The sequence below is a fragment of the Drosophila suzukii genome, chromosome 2R (genome assembly GCF_043229965.1).
Source record: "Drosophila suzukii chromosome 2R, CBGP_Dsuzu_IsoJpt1.0, whole genome shotgun sequence".
Lineage (NCBI taxonomy): Eukaryota > Metazoa > Arthropoda > Insecta > Diptera > Drosophilidae > Drosophila > Drosophila suzukii.
This window is the reverse complement of record NC_092081.1, coordinates 22,848,765-22,874,175: the sequence shown is the minus strand read 5'-3', so window position 1 is coordinate 22,874,175 and position 25,411 is coordinate 22,848,765. Positions and strand designations below refer to the sequence as shown.

General features: G+C 39.4%; 2 protein-coding genes across 2 annotated transcripts in view; one reads left to right on the top strand and one right to left on the bottom strand.

Moving 5' to 3' along the window:
* Positions 1-22,829, bottom strand: part of Fili (Fish-lips) — a 93,620-nt gene extending 70,791 nt beyond the window's left edge. Inside the window, exon 1 of the mRNA XM_017074057.4 lies at positions 22,200-22,829. The gene's annotated coding sequence lies outside the window, so the exon portion shown is untranslated. The remainder of the gene's footprint in view (positions 1-22,199) is intronic.
* Positions 11,120-12,317, top strand: PpN58A (Protein phosphatase N at 58A). The gene has a single exon (XM_017074061.4). The coding sequence runs from the start codon at positions 11,273-11,275 to the stop codon at positions 12,221-12,223; it is 951 nt and encodes a 316-aa protein (XP_016929550.1). The 5' UTR covers positions 11,120-11,272; the 3' UTR covers positions 12,224-12,317.
* Positions 22,830-25,411: the final 2,582 nt, after the last annotated feature.

Below are 25,411 nucleotides of genomic sequence, written 5' to 3'. Positions count from 1 at the left end.
AATCAATTTTAATTTGATATGTTGAACTGCAATTAAGATTTTAGATTCTGTTATTATCAGCCATAATAAGTCACTTAAAATTCCCCAAACTGTTTTAGTCTTTTCCAAAGCAATTTAAAATTAAAATTATTTAATTACGATTTAATGACAGCAATTATCGCATCTATCCGACAATAAAATGTCAACACTTCTAAACGATTTCAAATAATTGACAGCAATATTGATTTTAGAGAACACATTTAATTTCCTTTGATGTTATTAGCACATTTATAGATTTTTCCGGTCTGACTTCAAACAAATATGTTATTTAATTAGAGACCATTGTAATCAACAAAATATCTGACATTCTGGGGTTTTTCTGCAAACTTGACAAAGAATATTAATGTGAATATTTCAGTGGCTTCAATTTGGGGTCAAATACCGAATAATGAATCAAACAAATCTCCATTTTTGGAATGTTTTGTGTATAATTTGCCATTAGAATGATTATCGAATTCAAAATTCGACAAAATCCACTGATTTCCCCTTTATTTATGAATAATTTATGGGAATTCCTAACCTTTACCAGGGCCGAACGAGCCAAATCTTTTTGTTATCTGCGCTCATTTGGCATTGTTTAAATGCATAAATATTTTGCCCACATGCAACATTCAGTGCCCCTTCCTTTTCGCCCGATTTTCCCGCTGTTTGGCAACAATTTTCAATTAACAATTATTCAGACAGTGGCTGGCTTTTGGGGGGGTTAAGTATGGGGGCCTCGAGACTGATTTTGACATCAGCCAAATTGAAATGTAATTGTTTTTGCCAGGACCTCGATTGTCTGTCGAAGCGGAGCCCTTGACCCCCGGCCCCGCTAACCGATCCCCCTGCGGACGCCTCTGGCTTCATGCTGTTAATGATGCAGCCGCAAAATGCCGTTTGCATATGCTGCCACTCCCACGGGAGGCGAAGGAAATAAAACCAGATAGATGGGAAAGGCAGGGAAAATGGGAAAATCGGGGGCGCCAACGCAGACATCAAAGGCGCATTTAAAATCCGAAACATATTTGAAAATTGCATGGCAATGAATTGGAAATTGAATAGCATTTCCATAAACGGAATGCATCCGATATTGATTGCAGGGCAAATATGGTTTTTTCTCCCCATTTGTTTGTTTTGCCGTTTTCGCGGCATTAGCCAATCATTGGAATCGCGTTTTCAATGGTTTTACTTACGTGGGATGTTATTCGATTGTGCGGATATGGTTGGCGAAATTCGAAAAAAATGCTTACCTGAAATGAAAAGGTTTAGAAATTGGTTAATAACTTTGTTTAATGATTTGTAATATGTAGGGGGAATTTTTAAATACCCCATACTATCCTAATTTTAAAATGTTTCAGTTATTCCTAGCCCGCTTTCACACCTTTTCCTGCCATTTTGAGCAGCTGTAAAATTCATGCTTGACTTTCATTTATTCCAGAGACCTTTCTCCACCCAAAAAGCCCACATATGCTGTCATAAATCAACTCGATGTATATCGCCACATAAGTGACCACACTTGATTCAACAAAAGTAGGCACACACCCTTGTGACCTGTTTGGGTTTCCATACGTGCCATATGTTCCAGCCACACCTCCCGAGGGTCAAAGGGCACCCTTAGAATGGGCAGACAAAAATGCATTTAATTATCGCACCTAATTTCAATTTAAGCAGGAATATACGTGGGCAATTTGTAATAATTTTTCGGTTCTTTCTACAAAACGAAAGTCAACGAAAAATGTGGCAAATAAGTCAACGAGATGGGGAAAATGTCGGCTTAATGCTTTCAGGTGAGTGCACATTACTCATTACCCAAAACACACCCCTCAAATAGATGAGGGAATTCCATATGTGGGTGGATCGTATTATCCTTATGTGGGGGACCCCCCGAACAATCCATCTCTGGCCCTTTTTAAGTATTATTAATTGTCTTACATGTTTCTGCTCAGCCGCAGGATATGTTTTCTGGAGTGAGAATCTCTTTATCATTGCATCTTTGTGTTTTGGATAAGAATATAATTTGAATTCATATTCATTGCTTGATTACAGCGAATGGTTTTTAAAATATGCAAATGGATTTACCCAAAAATGTGTATTAAAAGCTGTACGGAAAGTAAAGATCTCCAGTCCCTTCTATTTGTTTTAATTTCTCGCACCTCCGACTTTCGCCTTTCCTTTGTCCTATCTATGACACCGCCCAAAATTATGACAGAGTGTGCCCGAAAGGCAGAAAACTTGAACTTTCCAATCGGAAAACAAAACGACAAAGTCGTGTCCAAAGTGAAAAACCCCCGGGCAAACCAACGGAGCAAATGGCTTGGAATTGCTGGAAAAGTCTAGACCAAAAAAAACAAAGCTCAGGAAAAGGAAAGGTTCGTCTCGGAGCCAAACTGAAGCCCAGAGCAATGTGACTGCGATTTACTGGTTCAATTAGCTGGCGAAGGATGATGGCTTCGACTTTTTTGGTTTTTATTCCTGCCCCAGAGCCCCGGGACTTACTCGATTTTTTCGAGTGTGGGGAGCCATAATTTGCGAAATTTATGCATGCAACCAATGTCGGTCAAGATTACTGGAAATCTTCGCATCGATTGCCGCCGCTGCGGTCCATAACTTAAAGTTTTTATTTCGATTCGGGACATCCAGGGGTTCTCTCAACGCTCGTCGAGAATGCTACCATAAATTTGGACATCCAATGGCCACAATTAACTATCGCCGCCACGATCCGTGGCCCCCATCTGGTGTTGTGACATCTCCTAAGTGGACACCACTTTGTGGGCCACGAATTTATGGCAACTTGTTTAAACCGGCCGAACCCAGTCCTATAGAGTCGGTGCGTTTAGCCGATAATATATGCCATGCGCTTTCCAATTACACACATGCTGACGCATTCTCATTTAGATTGCGCAGACCTTTGTCCCGCTAATGTCTTCATTTTGAATATCAAAGAGGGCTCAGCGAGGCTGGGGGGTCTTGAAAAGGGTTTTTATACGGAGCTGGGGATTAGAGAAGATCGGGTTTAATCGTGGGTAAGCAGGTACATTTGTAGGCTTATCTAAATATTTTAAAGCCTACATGTATTATGAGAGTAAGTTGAAGTGGTAGAACACATTCAATAGATTAACCTTCTATAGATAATTCACATGAAATATTCCTGGCTTTTTATTAAACCATAGCATATTCATAAAAAATAAAACTATATAACATATTTGATAGTATTAGGCTAAAGTGCCATAGAAATATTCTAAGCTCTGTCACACATTAAAAGTTATTTCACATAATGTTTTCCCTCATTAAATTGCATCATAGCAAGACCTTAAACTCTGCATTTCCATAATAATTTAACCTCTTCAATGCACTCCAACCGTATTTTAAGCCACTCAAAGGCTTCGAGTTACATCAGATGACTAAATTAATCCCTGTGACACCTGGAACAACTGCCATGTCCATCTTCCGTCAGACTTAATTAGTTATGCAAAACAGTTGTTGGGCCTGTACTCGGTGTACGAGGAATGTCACCGGCTGCCTTCATGATTTGTCACACGCAATAAATTATGCAATTTCGGATGCCAAAAAATGAAGATGAAGACAAAGTCGTTGCGTGCCATTGCTCAATCATCATCATCGTCAACATCGTCCACGGCAGAGGAGCCCCATCCTCAAGAAGTGGGATGCGGATGGTCCATGGCAAATGGAAATGGGAATGGGATGATGATGGGAACTTTTATGCTCACTTTTGCATGGTAAATGCCCACTGACATGTCTCTTTCTCGCTGTATAAATAAGTAAACACTATAGTTGGCACACAAAAGTTGACTTTTTATGTTGATTATAATGCTGATGAACCTGGAATTATCACATGTTGTTTGATGGACTGCAGACACGCACAGTGCTGTAGAGTGTACTATATATATATTTATAAGGCAGTCGGCAGAAGTCAACTCAAGTCAAGCGTGGAGGCTGTCTCTATCTCTATTCACTCGCCGTCTCTTTCGACGAGTTGATAATCCGCCTGACACTTTGATGAAATGCCCTCCTCTTTATTTATGCTGGCATTGATAAATCGTCACAAGTGACAAACAACAGAAGTTCTGACCCCCCGAAAACGGAACCCGAACCGCCCCCACCGCTAGATGTCGCCACTGTGGAGCTGCCCTATCAACGTGGGCCTCTTTTGACTTTCCGCTGTTGTTCAACGTGCTCTACATACTCGGACATTGATTAATTTCATAGTTAATTTGTCAGCATTAATCAGTATTAACTTAAATGGACATCAACACGTCGCTGGATCGTTCTTTCTACTCAATTGTTTTGTTCTTTTTGTTTGTTATATTAATTAGATTTCACTTCTGGCTAAGATCAAGTTCTCTTCTGGGATTATTGGGGACATGGGTCATGTTTAGCTCAATTAATTGCCACAGATCTGTGTAGATAAGCGAGTGATTAGCCTGGGTTAAGGTAGAGCAAGAAAAAGGCGTTTTTAAGCTTGTAATTCTCAATTAGTTGGAATGGTAAGCGACCTGGTTTTTGTACCCAAGATAAGAGGGGAAATCCTGTATCAAAGCCAGCCATCAGCATGGAACATACAGAATTTCTCAAGAATGAAACTAATTAGCGGGCTAATATAAATTTACAAGTAGTTCCAGCAAAGTACAGTCACTACAAAGGCCCAAAAAAACCACCGACCACTTGACAACCCTATGGGCTACGCAAACCAGAGTTGCCCCATTTCCCGTGTTTGCGTGCGTGTGTGCGTGACTCTTTGGCGCTGCAAAAAATGTTTGTCAAAGCCCAACTTGTCCACACACACCCAAACAAACACACCGTCTGAGGAAAGTCGCCGAGCGGTTAAAGCACGTTTATGGGTTAAACAGAGCAGAGCAAACATTTGCGACGGCGGCAGAGTTTCCCACTTCCCTCGACTTCCTTCCATTTCCCGCTTTTCCGACCTTTTCCCACCTTTCCTCACCTTTTCCCCCCTGAAAAGGCGCTTGCACTTAGGCGTTGTAATGGCCACAAACACATGCGGCGAACTAATGCAACGCGGCGAATTCAAGTGCCGAACGTACATAGCGGTAAACATGCTAAGCGGTTTTTCTGCCCACCTTTCAGAGAGTTCCTGCTGGAAGGAAAAGCGTGGAAAAGCCGGGAAAGTCGAGGAAAAGCGGCAGAAGGGCAGCAAAGTCAACGGTAAAAGTGTTTGCCCAAAGCTCTGGTTAACAAAAAAACGAAGCAAACGAAGACGAAGTGCAAAAAGGCGAAGACAAGGCGTCCAGGATAAAAATGCAAACACTTCAAGAACACTGGAAAACATTGTGTAGTGTATCAAAAAATATAGGGTAAAATATGTTATTGTAAGAAAGGAATTTCAAACGACTTTATTGTATACAATTTTAGCTTATTTAATGGAAAATACGTCAAAGAGTATCATATTTATGTATGATAAATGTATGGTATAATATCATACACGAACTAAATACCCAAAGATGGAAAAATTACCATTCCTTTTGTGGGTATATTTATTTGGATATGAAAAGAGAATACTAAATATGTAACATTATGAAGAGTTGAAATCTTTTTAAACAAGGACGCAGTAGTTCCTTTATTTGGTATCATATCATATCATGTTGAAAGTTTTTCAATACTTATGATTATAAGTATTTTTCATAATGTAGTCTTAGAGGCCCGTTTCTGGGTTCTGGGATCTGGGAGCTACCCATCCTGTGTGCCCAATTGCGGTTAACAAAACTGTCCCAGCTCACTGGCTCTTTGGGATCTGGCCCGAATGCCCCTTCTCTCCAAGGCAGCTTCTCCTTGGGCCCATGTCGTCCTGTCCAATTGACGGCTACTTGACATTTGGCGCTGCTCCCTCAGCTTTTGTTTCCCTTTGCTGTTCCTGCTGTTTGCACAGCCCGCACTCAAAGGAAAGAGAGGGGTTGTGGCTGAGAGAAAGAGACGGGTAGCGGGGTTTCGGCCAAATGGAGTAGAGTAAACACTTCCTCCTGAAAGTCTCTGCCCCTTCCACACCTCTTCCTGCAGCCTGCAAAAATATTATTTTAGCGTGTGAAAAGTGTAAAGTGCTATAATGTTTGGAAAATATATAACAGTTCCCCCAGTCGCGCACACAGAGACATATAGTATGGTATGGTACACCGACTTGGACGTTCAACGACCGCACCACGCCCACTTTTCCGCCCCTCTTCCAGCCCCCTTTTCATCCCACTTTCCACCCACCGACGTGTCGAGTTGACTTGACTTGTTAGCGAGTGAGTTGAAATGCGAAAAAGTGTGAGTGAAAATGTTATTCCTCATTTTGTTTGATTTAAGCTGATCAAGTGTTGCACTTGCTTTTATGGCCAGCGGTACTAGATTTCTTCTTCTTGGGTTTCTATTGTTTACACTCAGTTGGCTAAGTGCAAACAACAGAAGGAGGAGCCTTACTTTGATGGGATCAAGTAGAAAATAAAAGGAGCTATGTGGAGTGGTTCAAGAAAGGTTCCATAGAAGTAAGGGTTTCCAGAATAATGATTTTTGGGATAGGGGTCCGATTAACTGTAATATTTAAGACATGTTTTCCTTATAAGCCCTTTACTAGATAAGCACTAAATCAAATCAATTTTCTACACCCAATGCTATAACCAATGCTCTCCCCGCAGCGTGTGAACTTTTTTAGGAGTCAGTGTGGGATTTTACGATCAATTTCCGTTGCAGAACAAGCCTATAAAAGAGAAACTGTTTGAAGTGGAGGTGGGGATCGGAAACAGGAGATTCGTGTATAGAGTGGCAGTCAGACGAAACCACTAAATATGGAACATTAAAAACCATAAATATTAAAACATAAAAATAGTCATAAAACGAACGAAAGAACTCCCAACAACTGTAGCAACCACAAAAAAGATGAATATTAGAATTACAATGAAAATCCGTTTAGGGGAAAATAATTTCCAGCAGGCGGGGGGGAAAACAGCTGGAAATCAATGGGAGCTAAACAAAGCAGCTTCCAAAATCGAACAAGAAAATGCCACCCAACGTCAAACACATACACACACGCACGAACAATTAGTCGGAAAATGGGAATGGGGGAAGGGGTGAAAAGGTGTCGGCGGGGGAAAATCAATTTCCAATGCTTTATCGAAAACGCATTTCCATTTACAAGGAGTTTTTCACTCCCCTGTCCGCGGCAGTGTATTAAAATCAATGAACAAATAAACAAAACCCACCAACTATCCCCCACTCCCATTTCTTTATGTCGGGCGGGATCTTTTGTCTCCCGACATATAGTGGAAGGTGGTGGGGGATCCTCTGCCTCCGGAGTTGATTTATATTTTTGTTTCGGACCGCATTGTGTGAACGGCGACAGCTATAAAAGCTTTGGCGGCACACGTCTCGCTGTCCGTATTTTTGTCCGTATCTCGGAGTTGAACTCTCGACCTTTTGTCCGCCAGTCAGTGGGGCTCCGGAATTTTCTTTATTACATTTTGGACGTGGTTGTAGTTCTATATAAGTTTTATATGTGTTCAAAAATTAAGGTTTGATTTGTCCCTTAGTACCATCTTATAAATGTTGTCCGTTAATATTTACCCTTTAATAAAACGTCTATCCCAATCTAAAAACTCTTTCAAAGTTTCCCCACGGCCTTTCCTTGAAAAAGTTCATTACCAAAGCGACAACTATTTGATTGCTTAATTAGCAAACATTTTTGGGGTCGCAATAAATGAGGACAATTGAAAATGTCAACAGTTGTCCCTTTCGGTTTGCGCATAACTACAAACGCAGCAACAAATGTTAATGCTCAGGGTCATTCGAGTGGGTTTCCCTATAAGCAGGAACAGATCGTGTTTGCATATATGAGGGCTGTGTGTCTGTACATCATGTTTGTCACTCCATAAATGTGTTAATTAGTCGCAGCCCGCAAAAACTGCATCCAGCACCCTGGAAAATGTCAAAAATCGAAATTATGAAATGACATTTTCCCTTCGGTCCAATGTTAATTAAGTTTCCGATTGTATACAGATGTATTTAATGTTTTCCAAGGGATTCGATGTGGGGGAGAAAATTGCAAGGGAAATTCGATATTTATTTCCGAATATTTTCGTCAATAAATATTTAATTGATTCAAATTCTGTCACTTGGAATTGGTTAAAGGCTTTGATTGATGGTTTGTTATGAAGGCTGAAGGGGAACTATATTCGATATGGGAAAAAAATAGGTGGTTCGAGTCGAGAAAACTCAAGATTGAAGGACTACTTTTTAAAGTTTGTAAATTTTTAAAATGTAGAGCATACCGACAAACGATTAATCATATAAACAAATGCTTGCTCTATTTTTACCCTCTTCTTTTCAGGCCCTCCACAAATCTTAAGAACTTCAAAAGGCCAAACAAACAAATAATTAATAACAAAAGCTAAGAGGGCAAAAATCAAAAAACTTTTACCGTCACGCCCATTTAAGTATAAACAATTTCGAAATTCTGGCCACTCACCCACCCTTTTGCAAAGAGCACTTGTCGTTGAAAACATTTGTAAAAATTCCCATGGGTCTCGGAAAAGAAGAAGCAGCGACTCTAGCTAGATAAATAGAGGGAGATGGTTAGAGATATAGATATAGAATGACAGGAAAGATGAAGAGTGGTCAGCAGGGGGCATCCCTCATCTCGGTACTCATACATGCATAAACAAATAAAAACCCATTAAGCAAAGCCAACAACAACTACCGCATTGATGTGTGCAGTGATTAACAAAAGAAAGAGAGGGGGATGGAGCACTAGAAAGAGAGGGGCAGTGCAAGAAAGTAGCGGCCAGCAATTAACAACTACAGCGACAAACAAAAGGAGTGAGGGAGAAAGGGAGCTACTGCTAGGGCACTGAAAAAAAAGCAGTCACGTTAACACATTAATTAGATTGTTTAATTAATAAAATACTAAACAATAGATCGATTCTTTATAAATGGGTAAATGTCTTAGACATAAACACCTGCAAATAAAGTTGTTGCCTTTCAATAATATTCAATTTACCTTAGGATAAGAAGAAAATATATTGAATTTAAAATGCATAGTCTTGTTAATAACTACAGTAAGTTCTCAGTGCATTCCAAGTGCACTGGAATACTAAATCAACAATATCATCCGCAGAGATAAGAGCATCCGAAGAAAGAGATGACAAGAGTGTGCGAGAAAGGGAGGCAAAATGTAAGGGGAGAAGTGCATTAGATAAGCAAAAACTCAGCTGGAACCCACCAAAAATGGAAAATAAAGGGTCCAGCTGTGTTTACTATATGAAACAGAAGCCGCCCATCCAAAAATAGTAATCCCCATCCCCTTCTCCTGTTTGCCTTTTTCTCTAAATGCAAAGTGCAGAGATAATGTTTCGTGTGAAATACTTTCATATTTACTTGCACAAGACGAGGAGTGTTAATGTATGAAAGAAATAGGTATTTAACTCGAAATCCGACTAAGAAATACTCTTTTTACTATACCACTAGTATTCCAAAATACACGATAATTTTTCCAGTTGAATATATTAAAAAATCTTGCACTTAAGGAAACTCAATTAATTTTTGTTTAAATAAAACGAATACTACACACTTTTTATTGTGATTATAATTTCATTTGGTTCAACATTACAGTCCTGCTTTTAAAAATGTTTATTAAAACAGGAATTACCCCACTTCAAGACAATTTTAAATAATCCCAAGTGCGGGTGACTATGGTTGAAATGTATCAAGCAATGAGTCTGAGGGTCTGTGTCAAGGCGATGTGCAAAAATATTCCTCATCAAAGAACAAATGTTCATATGTGGGCAGATTTGGTCTTGTCAACTTGATGGATCAGGGATGAAGTTCAAAAGAAGAGTGGGTCCAAAGCTGAGTGCTTGGGGCTACCCCACCGCTTTTCCGCAGCGCCCTTTGGAATCCGTTACTAATCACACGACTTACATTTGTAGCCCGCTTCCGACTTTCCCTCCCCGATTTCCATTTCCATTCCTCGGTTCAGGGTTGATGCATTCGCAGAATCTCAGCCTGTCACATGCTCGCAAAGTCAACAAAATGCAGGCGACTGTTGTGACACTTGCCATGACAACAGCCCCGAACGGCAGCAACAACACTCCGGTTGCAGTTAGCAAAATGTGTAATGAGTGACGGAGATACGGACATGCACTGGGAGAAATATCTCTAGTATTCGCTCTAATAAGCCAAACATGCTAAGGAATTTTCACCTGTTATCTTAATATTTTGAGTGCCGATATTTTGAGTACCAAATAAATATTAATTTTATAAATACCAGAATATTCAGTTCTATTGGAAAGTTTTAATATATAACCCCAACTTTATAAAGATCGTATTTTTAATAATAATACCAAGAATAAAAAAATTTGATGTTCTGAGCTAAGGTTAACCAAAGATACAATAGACATTTATTATGGTTTACAGTGTTTAGTAACTCAAGATAGTTATACTATATTTATTTATATTCTAAAAACAATCTTATTAATAATATATTAAATATAGTACTTCTTTATTTATTGCAGTGCCTTAGAAAAAAGGACAAAGCATGGAAATTTGCATCTGCGGTAGGTTTTGGCTTAAGAACTGATTGTGGAAACGGGGGCTGGGGGCTTGATCCACCCCTAGAGGGGGTTGGCTGGTGGAGGGGGCTGGCCCACCCACTCGAAAATGCGTCGCTCTCTTTCTGCATTCTATGTCAGCTGTCAAAGCCCAAAAACTGAAGTTGCCTTTGTGTTTTTTTCGTTATATATGTATGCATGGACATGGCCGGAGGGGAGCTGGCCAAAAGGGGGTGGTAGGTGACTGGATGATGCTGCCGTCGGGCAAAGTGTCCATTATGTTGATTTGAAAAATAAAAGCAACGGATGCGATTGCTCACACAAAGATGAAGGGCGAACTGACAATGCAAAGGGAGTTTAAAAGGGGAGTCCACTGTGGGGGGACTTATAAGGCGGGCTTTTCCAGGGGTGGGGCAGGAGGAGGGGTCGTTTAGCAGGGGCTGGTGCTTCAAATTTAGTTGATTGAATGACAGTTATGTGGCTTTGTGATGGTTTACATTTTAGCTGAGATTGTTTGGGAGAAAAAAACTTAGGATAGCAGCATTAGTGATACACTTCAAAACAATAAAGACAATTAAACATAGAAAACTATACCCCTTTTTTAAAAATCAAATAAAAAGCATAAATATTTACACGAAAACAAAGATAAGCCCCTCTTAAACACAATCGAAATTCCAAATTGCCCAGGATTGAAAATGATGAAGAAGATATTGGGCAGGGCCAGCAAGAACCGGAGTCTTAAGTTCGATGAGGGAATGAATCTGGACCAGATTATCGCAAAGCTAAAGCTGGTGGGCGAACTGGGATCCGTGGTTCAGATTTCCGCCCGGGATATAGAGTGGGTGTGCGTTAGGGCGAGGGAAGTGCTCCTCGCCCAACCCACTCTATTGGAACTGTCAGCTCCCATAAACTTACTGGGCGACATTCACGGTCAGTACCTCAACCTGCTGCGTTACTTCGATTCGAATGGCTATCCGCCGGATTCGACGTATCTATTCCTTGGCGATTATGTGGACAGAGGCAAGCAGTCCATCGAAACGTTGACCCTGCTGTTGGCCCTCAAGGCGCGGCATCCAAGCAAGTTCTACTTACTAAGGGGAAACCACGAGTGTGCCAGCCTGAATCAGTTCTACGGGTTCTACGACGAGTGCAAGAGGCGCTATACGGTGAAACTGTGGCGCACCTTTGTCGACTGCTACAACTGCATGCCTCTGGCGGCGATCATCGAGGACAACATCTTCTGCTGTCACGGCGGCCTGAGTCCCAGTCTCTTCAGCATGAACCAGATAAGGAAGATCCAAAGACCCCTTGAAATCCCCGAATCCGGCTTGGTGTGCGATATCCTGTGGTCCGATCCGGATCTGAGGATCATGGGCTGGGGTCCCAACGAACGGGGCGTGAGTCACACCTTCGGTTCGGATGTGGTCAGTGCCTTCCTGCACCGCTTCAACCTGAACCTCATCTGTAGGGGTCACCAGGTCGTCGAGGATGGGTACGAGTTCTTCGCCAAGCGGCAACTGATCACCATTTTTTCCGCCCCCAACTACTGCGGGGAGTTCGATAATGCCGGGGCCATGCTGTGCATCGATGAAGATCTACTCTGCACTTTTCGGGTTCAGAGACCCATGGGCGCGGAGCGCAAGTGATGTGATATAATTTGTTAAGGGGGAAAGGTTTATAAGTCCCGTCAATTGTTACACTGTAAACTTGTGTGTTTTTATTAAATAATATACTATACCATTTTGTACGGCTTTATATTTTTAATGCTCTTATATTACCTTTATTTGGCTGTACAATATTATCACACTATATTATGATAATAGTTATATAAATTATGTATATTGAGCTGCAATATAAAATCACGAAATCACAAAGTAGGCATATTACCATTGCATAATTAACTGGTACAATTACAATGCAATTAATCGAAAAATGCATTAAACAAATATGCCCTAGTCTAGAAAAAGCCATACTGATTTCTTGGTGTAGTCCTATAAAAAGTAATATATATTAATTTGATAAATGACAATCATTAATTTCCATCTAGTAAAGTCATAAAGGCAATTAAATTATGGCAAAGTTGGCAAAGAATTTTGTTCAATTCCCCAGTCCCTCGTTGGCATTTTTCTAGCGCCCAGCTCAAATGTTAATGACTGCCCTCAACAAAAGTGAAAAGCAGCTAAAATAATTACTAAAATGCATTACAGCACGCACACTCACACAGTGGGAAATGCAAATTGGTGGGAAAAATAACAAAAAAGGAGCGAAATTAAATGACACTGCAATTTGCAAAGGGAATAAATTAATGGCAATCCATTTCGGAAAATTGGAATGATGCACAGTGGCCATTAAAGCCAATTTATAGAGTAATGAAAGGGAGAATGGGCGGGCATTATGTGACAGATAGATAAAGTCGGGCACCTTGAACTATATAGAGCAGGAAACTTATGGTTTGGCTGTTTATATTCATTAAAGAAACAAATATCTCTTTCTGAAAAATGTGTATAAAACAACCTAGAACCTCACCATGACATTGAGAAATCGGCCCTTAGCCAATTAAATTATCAAAGTTAAAATTTCGCTTTCCTCCCAACTTAAATTTAATGTTCTAAAGACCAAAGTTTGTGGAAAGTTGACTTTGCAACAGACATGACAACAAGGAGACGCCCTTGCATGCATATTTCCGATCCTACGATGTTGTTGACTAATGACAACACAAGCATATCAGTGTCGCAACAGCCAAGGAAACAAAAACAACCGGGCAAATAAGCAGATGTGTGGGGTTGAAAGGACCCGGCAGCATTAACCCCACAATGGCTGCACTGGATGTCCGAGGAAAAGATGGAGATGCACAGATATGGATGGGAAGACAGGGACAGGCGTAAGCTGAAATATCCACAGAACTAATCTGGGCGAAAGAGCAAGGGCTAGACGGTGGGAGAGGGACGGAGAGAGCTGCAGGATTTACATATTAAGCCATTTTTAATTTACGACTTGCCAAAAAGCTGCCAGCACGAAAGGAAAGAAAGACTTTCTCCCCGAAAACCCAGCCACCCACCGCCTGACTAAACAGCAGATAACAAAGAAGGAAGATGGAAACCGGGGAGCACAGATGGATGATAAGGCAGCCAAAGGGATAACGACGACCATGTATCCTTACGCAAAAGCCACATAACGGCAATGGGAGAAAGCAAACCACCCACCCTTTCGTCACCCCACAACCTTGGACCCAAAGGGGGGAGGGGGGACCGAGTGAGCTACAATGACAGTAATAAAATAAAAGTAAATCCATGCTCCGCTTTTTTCCCAGCTCCTTTCTCCGACGGCTGGCATCTGTCAAAGTTTGACATTGACGTACAAGTCTCGGAAGTAGAGAATCGAGAACTGAGAAATGAGACGCAGCTTGTTTAGAGATTTAGAGATGTATTCCATGTCGGGAGTAGCCCTTCAAAAAACTGTGAGCTTGAAGGGGGGGAAGTGAAAGTTGAGCTCAACAGCAAGAACATTTTTAAAAGGTTTTAAAGGTGTGCAAAGGGGATTTCTCAGAATAGGTCGGTTTAAATACAAATAGAGATTTTTAAATTTTAAACCATATGTGCTATATATTTTAGTATTGTTTTAAGGATAGTAAGGCTATTATAATCACAATCTCCATTTATTTTCAGGTTATTTTTTAAGATAAAAAAATCATACAAATATCTTTTGGAGAACTTACGATCCCAATTATTCTAAAAATAATAAAAGTATTTATAATTTAATTGATAATATCTTGATCTTAGAGGTTTTTATTACGGTTCTTAAGGATATTAGACCTTGTAGCTAAGCTGCTTTTTACCACCCCAATAATATAGAGCCATAATCTGCATTTCCTTGGGGTCTCTTTCTCAGGAAAGAAATATACCCAACTGGAAATGGCGATAATAAACATATAAGGGATATTTCCCCATGGGCTGTTCCATTTTTAAAGAGCTCCAGCATATCGGTGGGAACATCTTCGAGTCTCTGCCTTACTTTTCAGCAACTTTTCCAGTTTGCTGGTGTGACAACAGGTGCAGATGAAAGCCCAAGGAGGAGTGAAAAAGGGTATACACCATAGAAGAACCATCAATCACGTGGGGCTTCGAGAGCCAAAGCCAACTCAACCATATGCCAAAAGGTAGTTACCATCCCTTCCAACCGCAAGTTTTCCGTTTCGTGCCAATCCCCCTCTAATCCCCCTTCGATTTTTGGGTGGCGTCAAATGTTACGCTGGCAAAAAAAAAGAAAGAAAGAACTTCAGCCTCCACCCCCGAAAATCCCCAAATAAAACCTTCTTTAACAAGCGGAAGGAAACGTTGGGCTGCCTGATGCCGACGATGATGATGATGACAATGTTCCTGGCTTCGGTTCTTTAAAGTTTTCGGATTCGGGGCTCCCAGAGTGGGAAACCAGGGAAAAGTCAATGTCTGTTGCGGTTTTGTCACTCAAAACACACAAAAACCGCTTTGTTTGCCGGGCGAAAGTGAAGAAAGGAAAAGGAAAGCCCTCCCTATCCGGCATCGCCTCCGTTCCATTGTATCTTTGGGTGTGAAAAGATTTTCACTTGATTTGACTTTGCTAAACGAATGATTTTCTTTTTTTCAGTTGATTATAAACTCTGCTTACTTGCTTGTTATCCCTCCGCAAGGTTCACTCACCTGCAAAAAAAAACAGAGATAAGGTTAGGAGGGCCAAGAAAAGAGTTATGTTGGCTAATTAAAAGATTACAAAGACCAAACCCTTTTCAAATTGGCAAACTAGCCTGGCATTTAATTAACACAGAAAAAATCAACCGCAATCGACCCCGAAAAAAGGACCAAAAAGGCCAGCAAAATGAAAACACAAGTAACAACTCTATTAAAAATATGCCCAGGCGAATGATTTATAACATTTCTGGTTAGGTGAGACGGCACAAAATAAAACGTGGAAATTATAATGGTAGGACATGGACATTAGCTTGGTCACCTTTCTGCTCCTTTTTTAGGGGAATATTTAAAAAATAAAATAACAAACATTTTTTGACAGGAAAAGCGGGTGCCTTTGGCATGCCGTGAAAAATGATGACTCTGGCAATTGGTTTTTGGGGGAAAAGAAGGGATATTACACGGAAAAAGGACGCCAGATGATGATGAGTTGTCTAATATTGGTAGAACATCTGAGGGGTTAACGAGGAAATAGCGAAATATGCAGGTAGCGGAAAATTAATCGAAGCCAATTCGTTTCTCCAATTAATACAATGACTTTTAGATTTCGCTTAAGTTATAGGATTCTTACCAATAAAATAAAAAACTCTTTAAAAATTAGTTAAATAAATTTGAAGCTCTCAAACAAACTTTTTTTCAGGTTCACCCCTTCAAATTACTTACAATTAATTTTCCCGAACCCTAATTCACTTATCAAAATATAAGAAAATTAAGCTCGAGGCACTTTCACTGGCATAGGAACAGCTGCCAGCTAACCCAAAAAAGCATGATTAATCAGCAAAAAAATGAGGTAACCACAAAAAAACTGTAACGAGAGAAAGAACAAACAAAGTTGCAGTTATGGCTCAATAAGCCAACAAAGGAGATGAACCTCAGGCCTTGGCCTCCAGTCGATGATAAAGCATTTTCCCCTGGTTTCCTTCATTTTCAACGAAAAGCCGCAGACAACAACAATGGACTTGCATGATGAGCAAAGGAAAAAATGACTAACCACAATGAAAATTGAAAAACATTTATTAGAAGAGCGCACTGTGCACGGGTAAAAATATTACCAATGATTATTAATTAAATATTAGTATTAGTATTTCTTGAAGAAAGAGCAAAAATATATATATTAAAAGGTATGCAAAGTAAATAATACTGAAACAGAATTCTATTAAAATAATATAGTATAATAATAATATTAAATGCCAAAAGCATACTTCTGATAATATTTTTTATAAAGAGTTCTATAAAAATATGATTGTCTTACTATTCGAAATAAGATAATGAGTATAAAATTACACAGATATAATACAATACTTATAGATATAATACTTAAAATCCCATTCTCAGTGTAGGTTTAAGTAACAAGGAGATGAGGTGCAGAGGCACATGTTCATGAAAATGGAAAGACTGAGGGAGAAGGCTGTGGGTTAAGGCGCTTGAAGAGAGGGGTTAAGAGGGCTACTGTGCGAGGGCCTTATTTATGAGGGTTAATAATCGAACGCGATTGCCGGGACAAGATAAACTCCCCGGGATTATTGTAACTCTTATCGTGAGTCGGCAGAAATCATTTTTCAGACTTTAGTTGCTTTTGCGAATGCGGGCGCATCATGCAACTCTCCCTATATTTTTCCTCCGTCGCATTTTTTCCTCACGCAAAATGATTGAAATAATCTATTGACTATTAAAATATTCACAAAACCCATCTGTTTTGGTTACTCTTCTTCGAGCGTGGGTGTCAAATTAATGAATTATACGGCGATAATCAATCACGGAATGCGCTATTGTGTGGCTCGAATAAAGGGAAGATCACCCACGATGTGTTTGCTTATAAAAGGCAGAAGATTTATGTGCGAAAAAGTGAGAAAATACAGGTTGAAAAAAGAAGAATAAAGAAATCAAGGAGTGGGGATTTGATAAATATTATTAAAAAATTAAAAAGTGCTAAGAATATGGGTAATTTAAAGTGACTGGACTACTTTTTTCCTAAAATTCCCACAAATCAATCTAGTACCCCCACTGTTTTTGGCAAATCTAGCTCATTGCCGGTAAAAGCTGGAAAAAAGTCGGAAATAAAACCGAAAAACCAACGGCAGCTGGTCAATTACAAAAGAATTACCCGCCGCAAGAGTTTTGCATTGGCATTTTCCCCGACTTTTGTCAATTGCAATAAAAATAATCAACATGCATCGCCCGGTCTGCGTTGCATTTTGTACTTCGCCTTGGGTTTTTTCCCGGCTGGAAACTTTCAGACTTTCGGAGTCGAGAAGGAGTTGGAGTTGGATTTACGACCCGCATGGGCAACACGTTCAGCAAACCGAGAACTGCGAACTGCGAACTGCGATTGCAACTGCATTTCGCTGCCATTAACATAATAATGCTGCGGCTGCAGCCCGTTTATTTGCATTGCACAATTTGAAGCCAAAGTAAATAATCAACTCGCACTAATCTGCAGCCAAACTGCATTTAGCAAAATGTTTTCTCCATTCGGGCCATTTGGTCAGTTCATTTTGCGGTCGAGGCGGCTGGCAAGATACAAAACCGAAGAAAGACCGATGGGGAGAATGGGTTTTGTTTGCCGAGGCCCGGCTTTATCATAATTTAACGCAGTTTTCTATTTGGTTTCGGTGTAGAGTTCGGTTTTGCCTGGGTTTCGGTTTGGTTTTGCATTTGGGTTGGACTCCAGTAGCTAAACTCCCAGATCCTGACACTCAACTTGGACGTGAGGCGGATGCAAATTGTGTAATCGTTGTGGGCAGATGGGCGCTTTGAATGGCCAGTTTCTGATTACTCAGAAATTATATCTTTTTGTGCGGGGAGTCCATAAAAATGCAGTTAACTTTGATGGAAGGTTCTCAGTTTTCCTTCACTCGGGAGAGAAGTAGTTTGATAAACGCGCAATAGATCATTCCGACGGTTATTGGAAGAGGATGTGTTGGTGCTAGTTCTTCGTAATAGGTACTTTTAAAGGAAAGAATATCTCTTAAGTGGTGTGGGAATGGAGTAAAATAGTTAGTTAACCTAGGTAATGAACAGAGAGGTAGTAGAATACTGATTAAGTAAGATAGTGAGTAATACTAGGTAATGGATATGAGGGTAGTTGAATACTAAGCAGGCACATTATAACTAATGGAATTTTTGATGCAACTTAAATTTTCTTCAGGTTATGACTAGCATTTTTTGCTGTCTTAATTTTTTGAAACATTCAATCTTAAATGTAGTATTATCCTGTTTTCATAAGTTAATCAATGGGTCATTCTATTTTCTTTTAAGACGTCAACTAAAGTTTTATTTATATTATGACAACAACTCTCATCTAAAATTTTTACCATCTCGAACACCAATTTTATCTCTTTCATCTGAAAACATATGAAATTTGTAAACCAATATCACCCGAAATTTTAATTGTCCCCACGCACAGGCCCATAAAATTGAAAACCCTACGGCAAATGCCACAAAATCCCTTGAAAATCTCGCCCATAACTCAATCACTCAAAAGATGCGTGTCCGAGTTCCGTGGAAAATGTCACCAGCCTTGCTTTATTATTTATCTGCTATTTGGGATCTGTAACCCAATACAATGCCCCTTACTCCAACTCAATTATGCAAATTACCCAGACTCAAAACAAATTTGTTTGCCTGTCGTCATCTTTTCTATGGCCCTTGTTTAATGATTTCATATTGGTCAATTCTGGCCATAACTCTGGGTGTGTTTATGTGTATATTCGTATACAGATGGACCACATGTCATGCGATGTTTTATCTGCGAGATATAAATTAGTCGGGCGACAGGTGTAGGCATCTGTGAGATTGTTGGGCAACGGCAGGGAAAACTTCCCAGATGAAAGAAAATTTGTTTGGTTTTTAATGCCCACTGACACTGGGCAGACAGAATGACATCGAGAGCCGATGAAGATGACGATATCTGTGAGGTACTCCTCCCTTTCTGTCTTGTGTTTTCCCGATAAGTCACGTCTCTCGAGTCATCGCATATTTGTCACAGAGTCCGGATAATTGGAGTGGGCAGATACGAGATACATCCATCCCCATGTGGTGAGCATTAGTTGGGCCAATTAAATTCAACTGCAAACTTATTTAAAACTATTATCTGGGGGCAGCAACTCAAAGCAACCGCACCGAACATGCCCATAATCAGTTCAAACAAATCAACTTTCCCGAAACGAAACCGCCGAAACCACCGTTTGCAACCACCGAAATGCAACCACTTGCCTAGCAAAATGTGCACCACAAATGCAGCTGAAAAGCGGGGAAATGCGGGAAAATCGGGGGAAAATCGAGGGGAAGGCTAGCTTGTAATGTGGCGGAATTATTCACATCACAAACGGATTTCGCATTCAAATAGTTTCCGTACTGGGTGCGGCTCGCTCTAATGGCCAATGGCTAAGTAGATAGTCGTAGGTGAAAAAGCTTAGTTTGGTAATTTTTTACAGCCAGAATTAAGGCGAAACCATGACTTTGCTAAAGCTATCAAATACATTTTCATAGGATAAAAGAGGTAAACTGTATAGCCAAAGTAAAGTGTGAAAATTGAGAACACTTAAAAGTATTGTTTTACATTTCTATCTATAGGGATCTATAACGCACTTTATTTTTAAAATGCAAGGACTATAAAAAAGAATCAGTAAGTGTAAGCAATGGTTTGAAATTGTTCTATTATAAAATCGTATTGCCATTATTAACAAAAATATTTATTTAATTTATTTATAATTTAAATACTTAATTGAATTTAAAAAGAGGAAAAATAAACCATAAATGCTAGAAATACTTGTAAACGAATTATTATGAAAACAATAAATTGTAAAGTGTTGCTCTATTCTTAAAAGTATTTTTCAAAACGTAAAGAATTTTATAAAACCTTAGATTTCGAAGTGAATAGAAATGTAATAAAGGCGAGGGCTCTGTTTAATTCAACACCCACAGCCCTAGGTGATACGAATTTAGAATATCTTCTCCCGATAAAACGCAGCTGTTTACCCCCATTTTCCGGGAATAACCCATAACATCCACACCTTTGACACTTATCCCAAATGCGCGACACTTTGAGGGCCCAAAACGGAAGTGCAGCGGACAAAGTACTTACTTAGGTCGCCTTAACTCCATTTACTAATGCAGTGCACATCTCATTCACACTTTCAGTTGGAAATCGAAATTTTCGAAAGAGGTGGGTTAAGTTGTGTCAGCTGGCTGGATCCGACACACTTCCACAAACATTGCACAAGCCCAATCCCCAAGCTAAATATACAAAAAATACCAGACATATAAGAGGGATCTGAGGGAGAAGAAAGATCTGCGATGCGTAACGTGTGACAGTTGCTATCATCCGGGCAGAAAGAGAGGCAAGATAGCCAGGTACTTCTTAACCCCTGTCTGTCAATAAAAATGCGTGGGTACATGGTTTTCCCAGCTAATCTTTGAGTGGAAATCTGTTTAAATTTTGTTGAAAATATTAAAATGCAATTCCTGTGCTCCTGCGTGTTTTTTAATTAGCCCGGAATACAATATCTCTCCTTGATTTTCCTCAACCACTTGAGTGTCCACTTGAGGTAAATTCTTTTCGCTGCGAGAGAGCTGTTTTTCCTCTTGTGCGTAAATATTTGTTAAGAATGTTTCTTGCACAATTTCCCGTCGACTTGACACACACATGCTCACATTCACTAATTATTCTCCAAGCACTTGAACTAGATTTTCACCCCCATATGTTTTGAAGAACAATGTTCTTACTGTGGCCCGAGATTTCGAGCGACAGCTTTGGGTTAAGGTGAGAACAGGACCTTGCCTTAGATACATTTTGATGGCAACATAAAAACAATGGGGAAAGGTTTAAGCAAAGCATTTGTGCAAAAATTAAAAATTTATGATAAAAATATTTTGCATATGATGTTTAAAATATAAAGCTAGTTTAGAAGCTAGAAATTCAACCATATGTCTTTTTAAAATTGATTTATGAATTTGGAGGATAAAGATATATATTTTATCTTTCCCACATAAAAAACATAGGAATATTTTCTTCTTCAATGATTCTTGTATGTTCCCTATTTCCAAGATACCATAAACGAACTTATACCGAATGTTATGTCTGCATCCATCATTATTCCCCAAGCCCCTGTCTCCATTTTGTTTAAACAAATGGCTTGGGGCCTCTTGAAACTGTTTCAATAATGTTCGATTTGAGATCCACTTTAAATAGACGCACGTACCGAAAGGCAAACAAAGCCAGCAACTAGAAATTACTGTTAACAACTGCAGCAATAATATTTGTACATGCGTTGCATTTTCACGCCGCATAATTAGACAGCCGGGAAGCCTTACAACTGCCGCCAACTTCAATTTAAATTCAATGCAGCCAGCCAGTGCAACACCAACATTCAAATTAATTAGATGCCAGCCGCAGTTAACGAAAAAGTGCCTTTGTATACTTATGCAAATCAACATTGCAGGGTTGGGTTCTCTCGGAAAGATGGTATCCGAAAAACCGAAACGTCAAACATGGCTGGCATTCTGAAAACGCCTTTCTGACCCACTTCAAATTGACCATAAAGGTAAGGAAGTGAGGGGGAGGGGCAGGAAAACTGCTGGAAAAACCGCCAGTCTATTGACACTTTCAATGGTTCTTATGGAACTGGTAATTAATTTTATTTTTTCGTGGGCCTTTTGCTGCTTTTTATTCAGGAAATATCAGTAATGGTAATTTATTCAAACACTCAAAACAAACCAATATGGAAAGTCTCAAAGTTACTATGGAGTTTCAGCTATCCAACTACTATTTATAAACATTTTAGAATACAACCCAATTGTATTCCCATTTGAAAATTGCAGTCTACTTCAGATAAGAATGGAATGCGACTATAAGCACCACATTCAACCCCCATCAATGATATGTTTTTCCACAACTCACCTCTTTATAGATGAACACTTGCAACACAATTATTTCCAACTTTTCAGCACGGACCTTTGTCAAGGAATTTATTTCAGGCTCAATTAATCCTTTATGATGATTGCTTAATTTGCAGTGAGTGCGCACTTTGCAACCGTCTTTGTAATTATACCGATGCGGTGTGTAATATTAATTGAAAATTCCTCAATTTGCACGCTTGACAAAGCGTTAAAAAGTGGGGATGAGCCCCCGGCTGCTTCCTCTTCTTCACTTATCGAAATCTAACGCACTTTGGTCACACTTTCAGACAGCTTTCAATATAATTGCTGGAATTTCTTGGGCGGGGGTGCGAAAGTCGCTGTCAACGGCTATCAATCAAGGCAATTACACTCACAAAGGACCAATAAAATCTTTAAAGCTGCGTTCTCTGTTTGCATTTACATGGGTAACTTTGTTCACTTTTGTTTGCACTCTTAATTGTGTTTTATGGCCCAAAGAAAACTTTTAACTTCCGCTTTTAAAGCCAGCACGCGCACTTCCAATTGGCCAGCGAACTTTACGTAAATTCGTATCTCGGCGAGCGCAGATACTCTGTTATCCGTGAGGTGAGCCGCGTGAGAACCGCCTTCGTCGAACGAATTTTTGAAACTAAACGGCTGCTTTTAGGAAGCGAACCAACGAACCAACCACTTCTCTTCAAATTCGAATAAATTCAGGAGTTAACAGCAGCCCCGTTAACATTTACCGGTTATGGGTGCTATTTGTATGGCAAGTGAGCGGGTGGCCCTGTAGTTCCTATGGCGCTAGCAGAGGCAAGAGCTGTTCAAACCGGTTAACAGCGAGATAACATATCCCGCTCTCTGGCGTTCGGTTCAAATCGGGTTTATGGTGCGATTTCCCACAAAGTAGCATGCGATAATTGCTACACAACAATAACAAAAGCCGGTGCATGGGAATTTGTCTTTATTCTGTAGAAATTTATTCCATATTCCAACTGGACATTTAAAGAATGTATTTTTCCAGGTATATAAATTAAAATATACCATTGTTAAATTTACTGTTTTATTTTAAGTTGAATCCCTAAGAGATGGTCAGCTTTATTCACCATTCATTTTTATTCCTACAAGAAACCATTTAATCCAGAAAAAATATTCTATATAACAAATTAATGTAAGAGAATAAAATGTAAAAATATAAAATATTGAACCTAAAAATTTAGAAACATTTTATATTATTCTATGCAAAATCCTTCAACTTCTAGCATTAAATTCTCACTTGATACACGAAGTCTTGCTATAAAAATCCCTTTATCTGGTTTGGCTGCTTTTTATAGCAAACTTCTCGCTCTCTGCATTTTCCGACTCTCTTTTTGTCTTCGTTTGGCCATCACAGCTGTTTTTTGTTTATTTCAATAAATTCTCTCGCATTGTCTGATAAGCACGTGGATTTTTTCCCGATCCAACAGAATTTATAAAGCGGCCACAGGTAGCAGCCAAATTAACAGAGAATGTTAAGTGTTCTGATAAGACAACGGTCAACAGGAAATATGGTTGGGATTTTATGACAACCAAATATCTTATTAAAATAATTATTAATAAGTCAGTGATTTTAATAAGTGCCTTAAAATTTATATATTTTAATATATTCGTTATAATAATTAATTAGACATTGTAGCCTCTTAATTAAGTAGCATCCAATTAGCTAAATAAATGCAGCTTGCCACGCCTTGTTGCCCACATGAAATGGCTCGCAGAATCGCTGAAATCATCCGCACAATCAATTAAAATTTAAAAACTCACAAACTAATAAGTAGGCGCCACTCACGCTTAGAAAATATTAGATATTCTGGGGTGGAAGAACATGTTTACGATATGGCAGGGGAAAAGTATCTGCCAACTCCCCATATTTGCTAAATCAGCAAATGTGTCACCCAAGGAAAAGAAGGGTGGGCAAAAAATGCACGGGAATTCTGCTTGATGTAGAATGAAACGCATTAATTTGGCTCGTTATGATTATTGGCACGCCAGGCCACGCCCCCTCCAGGACGCCCCTGGTTCGAGGCTGAAGGAGAAGTAAATACACAGAAAAAAATGGATTCAATATAATACATACTAGTCTTAAAATTATTATTTTAAATTTGTTAAAAATTATATATTTGATTATTTTATATGTTTTTCCATATTGTCTTGTCTTTCTTTTCTTCGAAACCTTTGTTACTTTTAATGTAGGTGTTATTAATAGATATATTTATTTTTTTATTCTACTAATTCTGTTCTACTAATATAAAATACATGTAATGATTATTGTTATAAATTTAAAAGTGATATATAAGTTATTATGTCCCACAGCTATAAATATACTTTTTTAGGTGTAGGTTTCAAGTAGACCATATGGAAATGCTCTGAGTAATATGTTTGTCTGACTCTGCACAGACCAAACTCTGACCCTCATTCAGCGCCCCCCCCCCGCATCTCCCCTCGGTGAGCCCCTGGAAAGGGGGCTCGAGCAGGGGAACCACCGCCAAAGGCGCACGTTAAGCGAATCGTGCACACGCCCCATGACGATGATTAATTACCTTTTTGGCTGCTCCGCTCGGTGTTGTCTCGAATGTATCTTTGTATCTTGTATCTTGTGCACATTTCACTTATGCACGCCTCACGCTCCGAAGGTCGGGGGCTGTGGGGGGCTTTGGGGGGAGGAACTCCTCTCGGGGGGAGGAACTTCGCTTTTGGGGGTTCGTTTGTCGCTGATGAAGTTGTATTATTTATCGTAAAATGATTTTTCGCACTTTCTGCATGTCTTCGGCTGTCTCTCCTACGTCTTTTTTTCAGGAAGGAGTGTAAAAGGAACGAGGAGTACAAGAAGATATAACTAGGGAAACGGATGCTATAACTTAAGTAAGTCTTAAAATATTACTTGAGCAAGATGTTTCTTCCTTACTAAATTTAAAATTTTAATTTACTTTTGACAAGTACTATTATTTGTGTTTTAAAATATCTCTTTTTTAAAAATATCGTTTAAAAACATGTAAGTTCTCCCCTACTCCAATTCTATTATAAAATATTCCACCGCAACCTCTTAAAATTTACGAACCGTGCCGACCACAAATAAACTCTAAGCCCAATGATCTAAACAGACCCACTTCAGATATACTTTTAACAACCATAACTTCATGGAATAATTTTGGCTGGGCCAGCTCATAACTCTAGATTGCATTATCTTCCATGAGATCT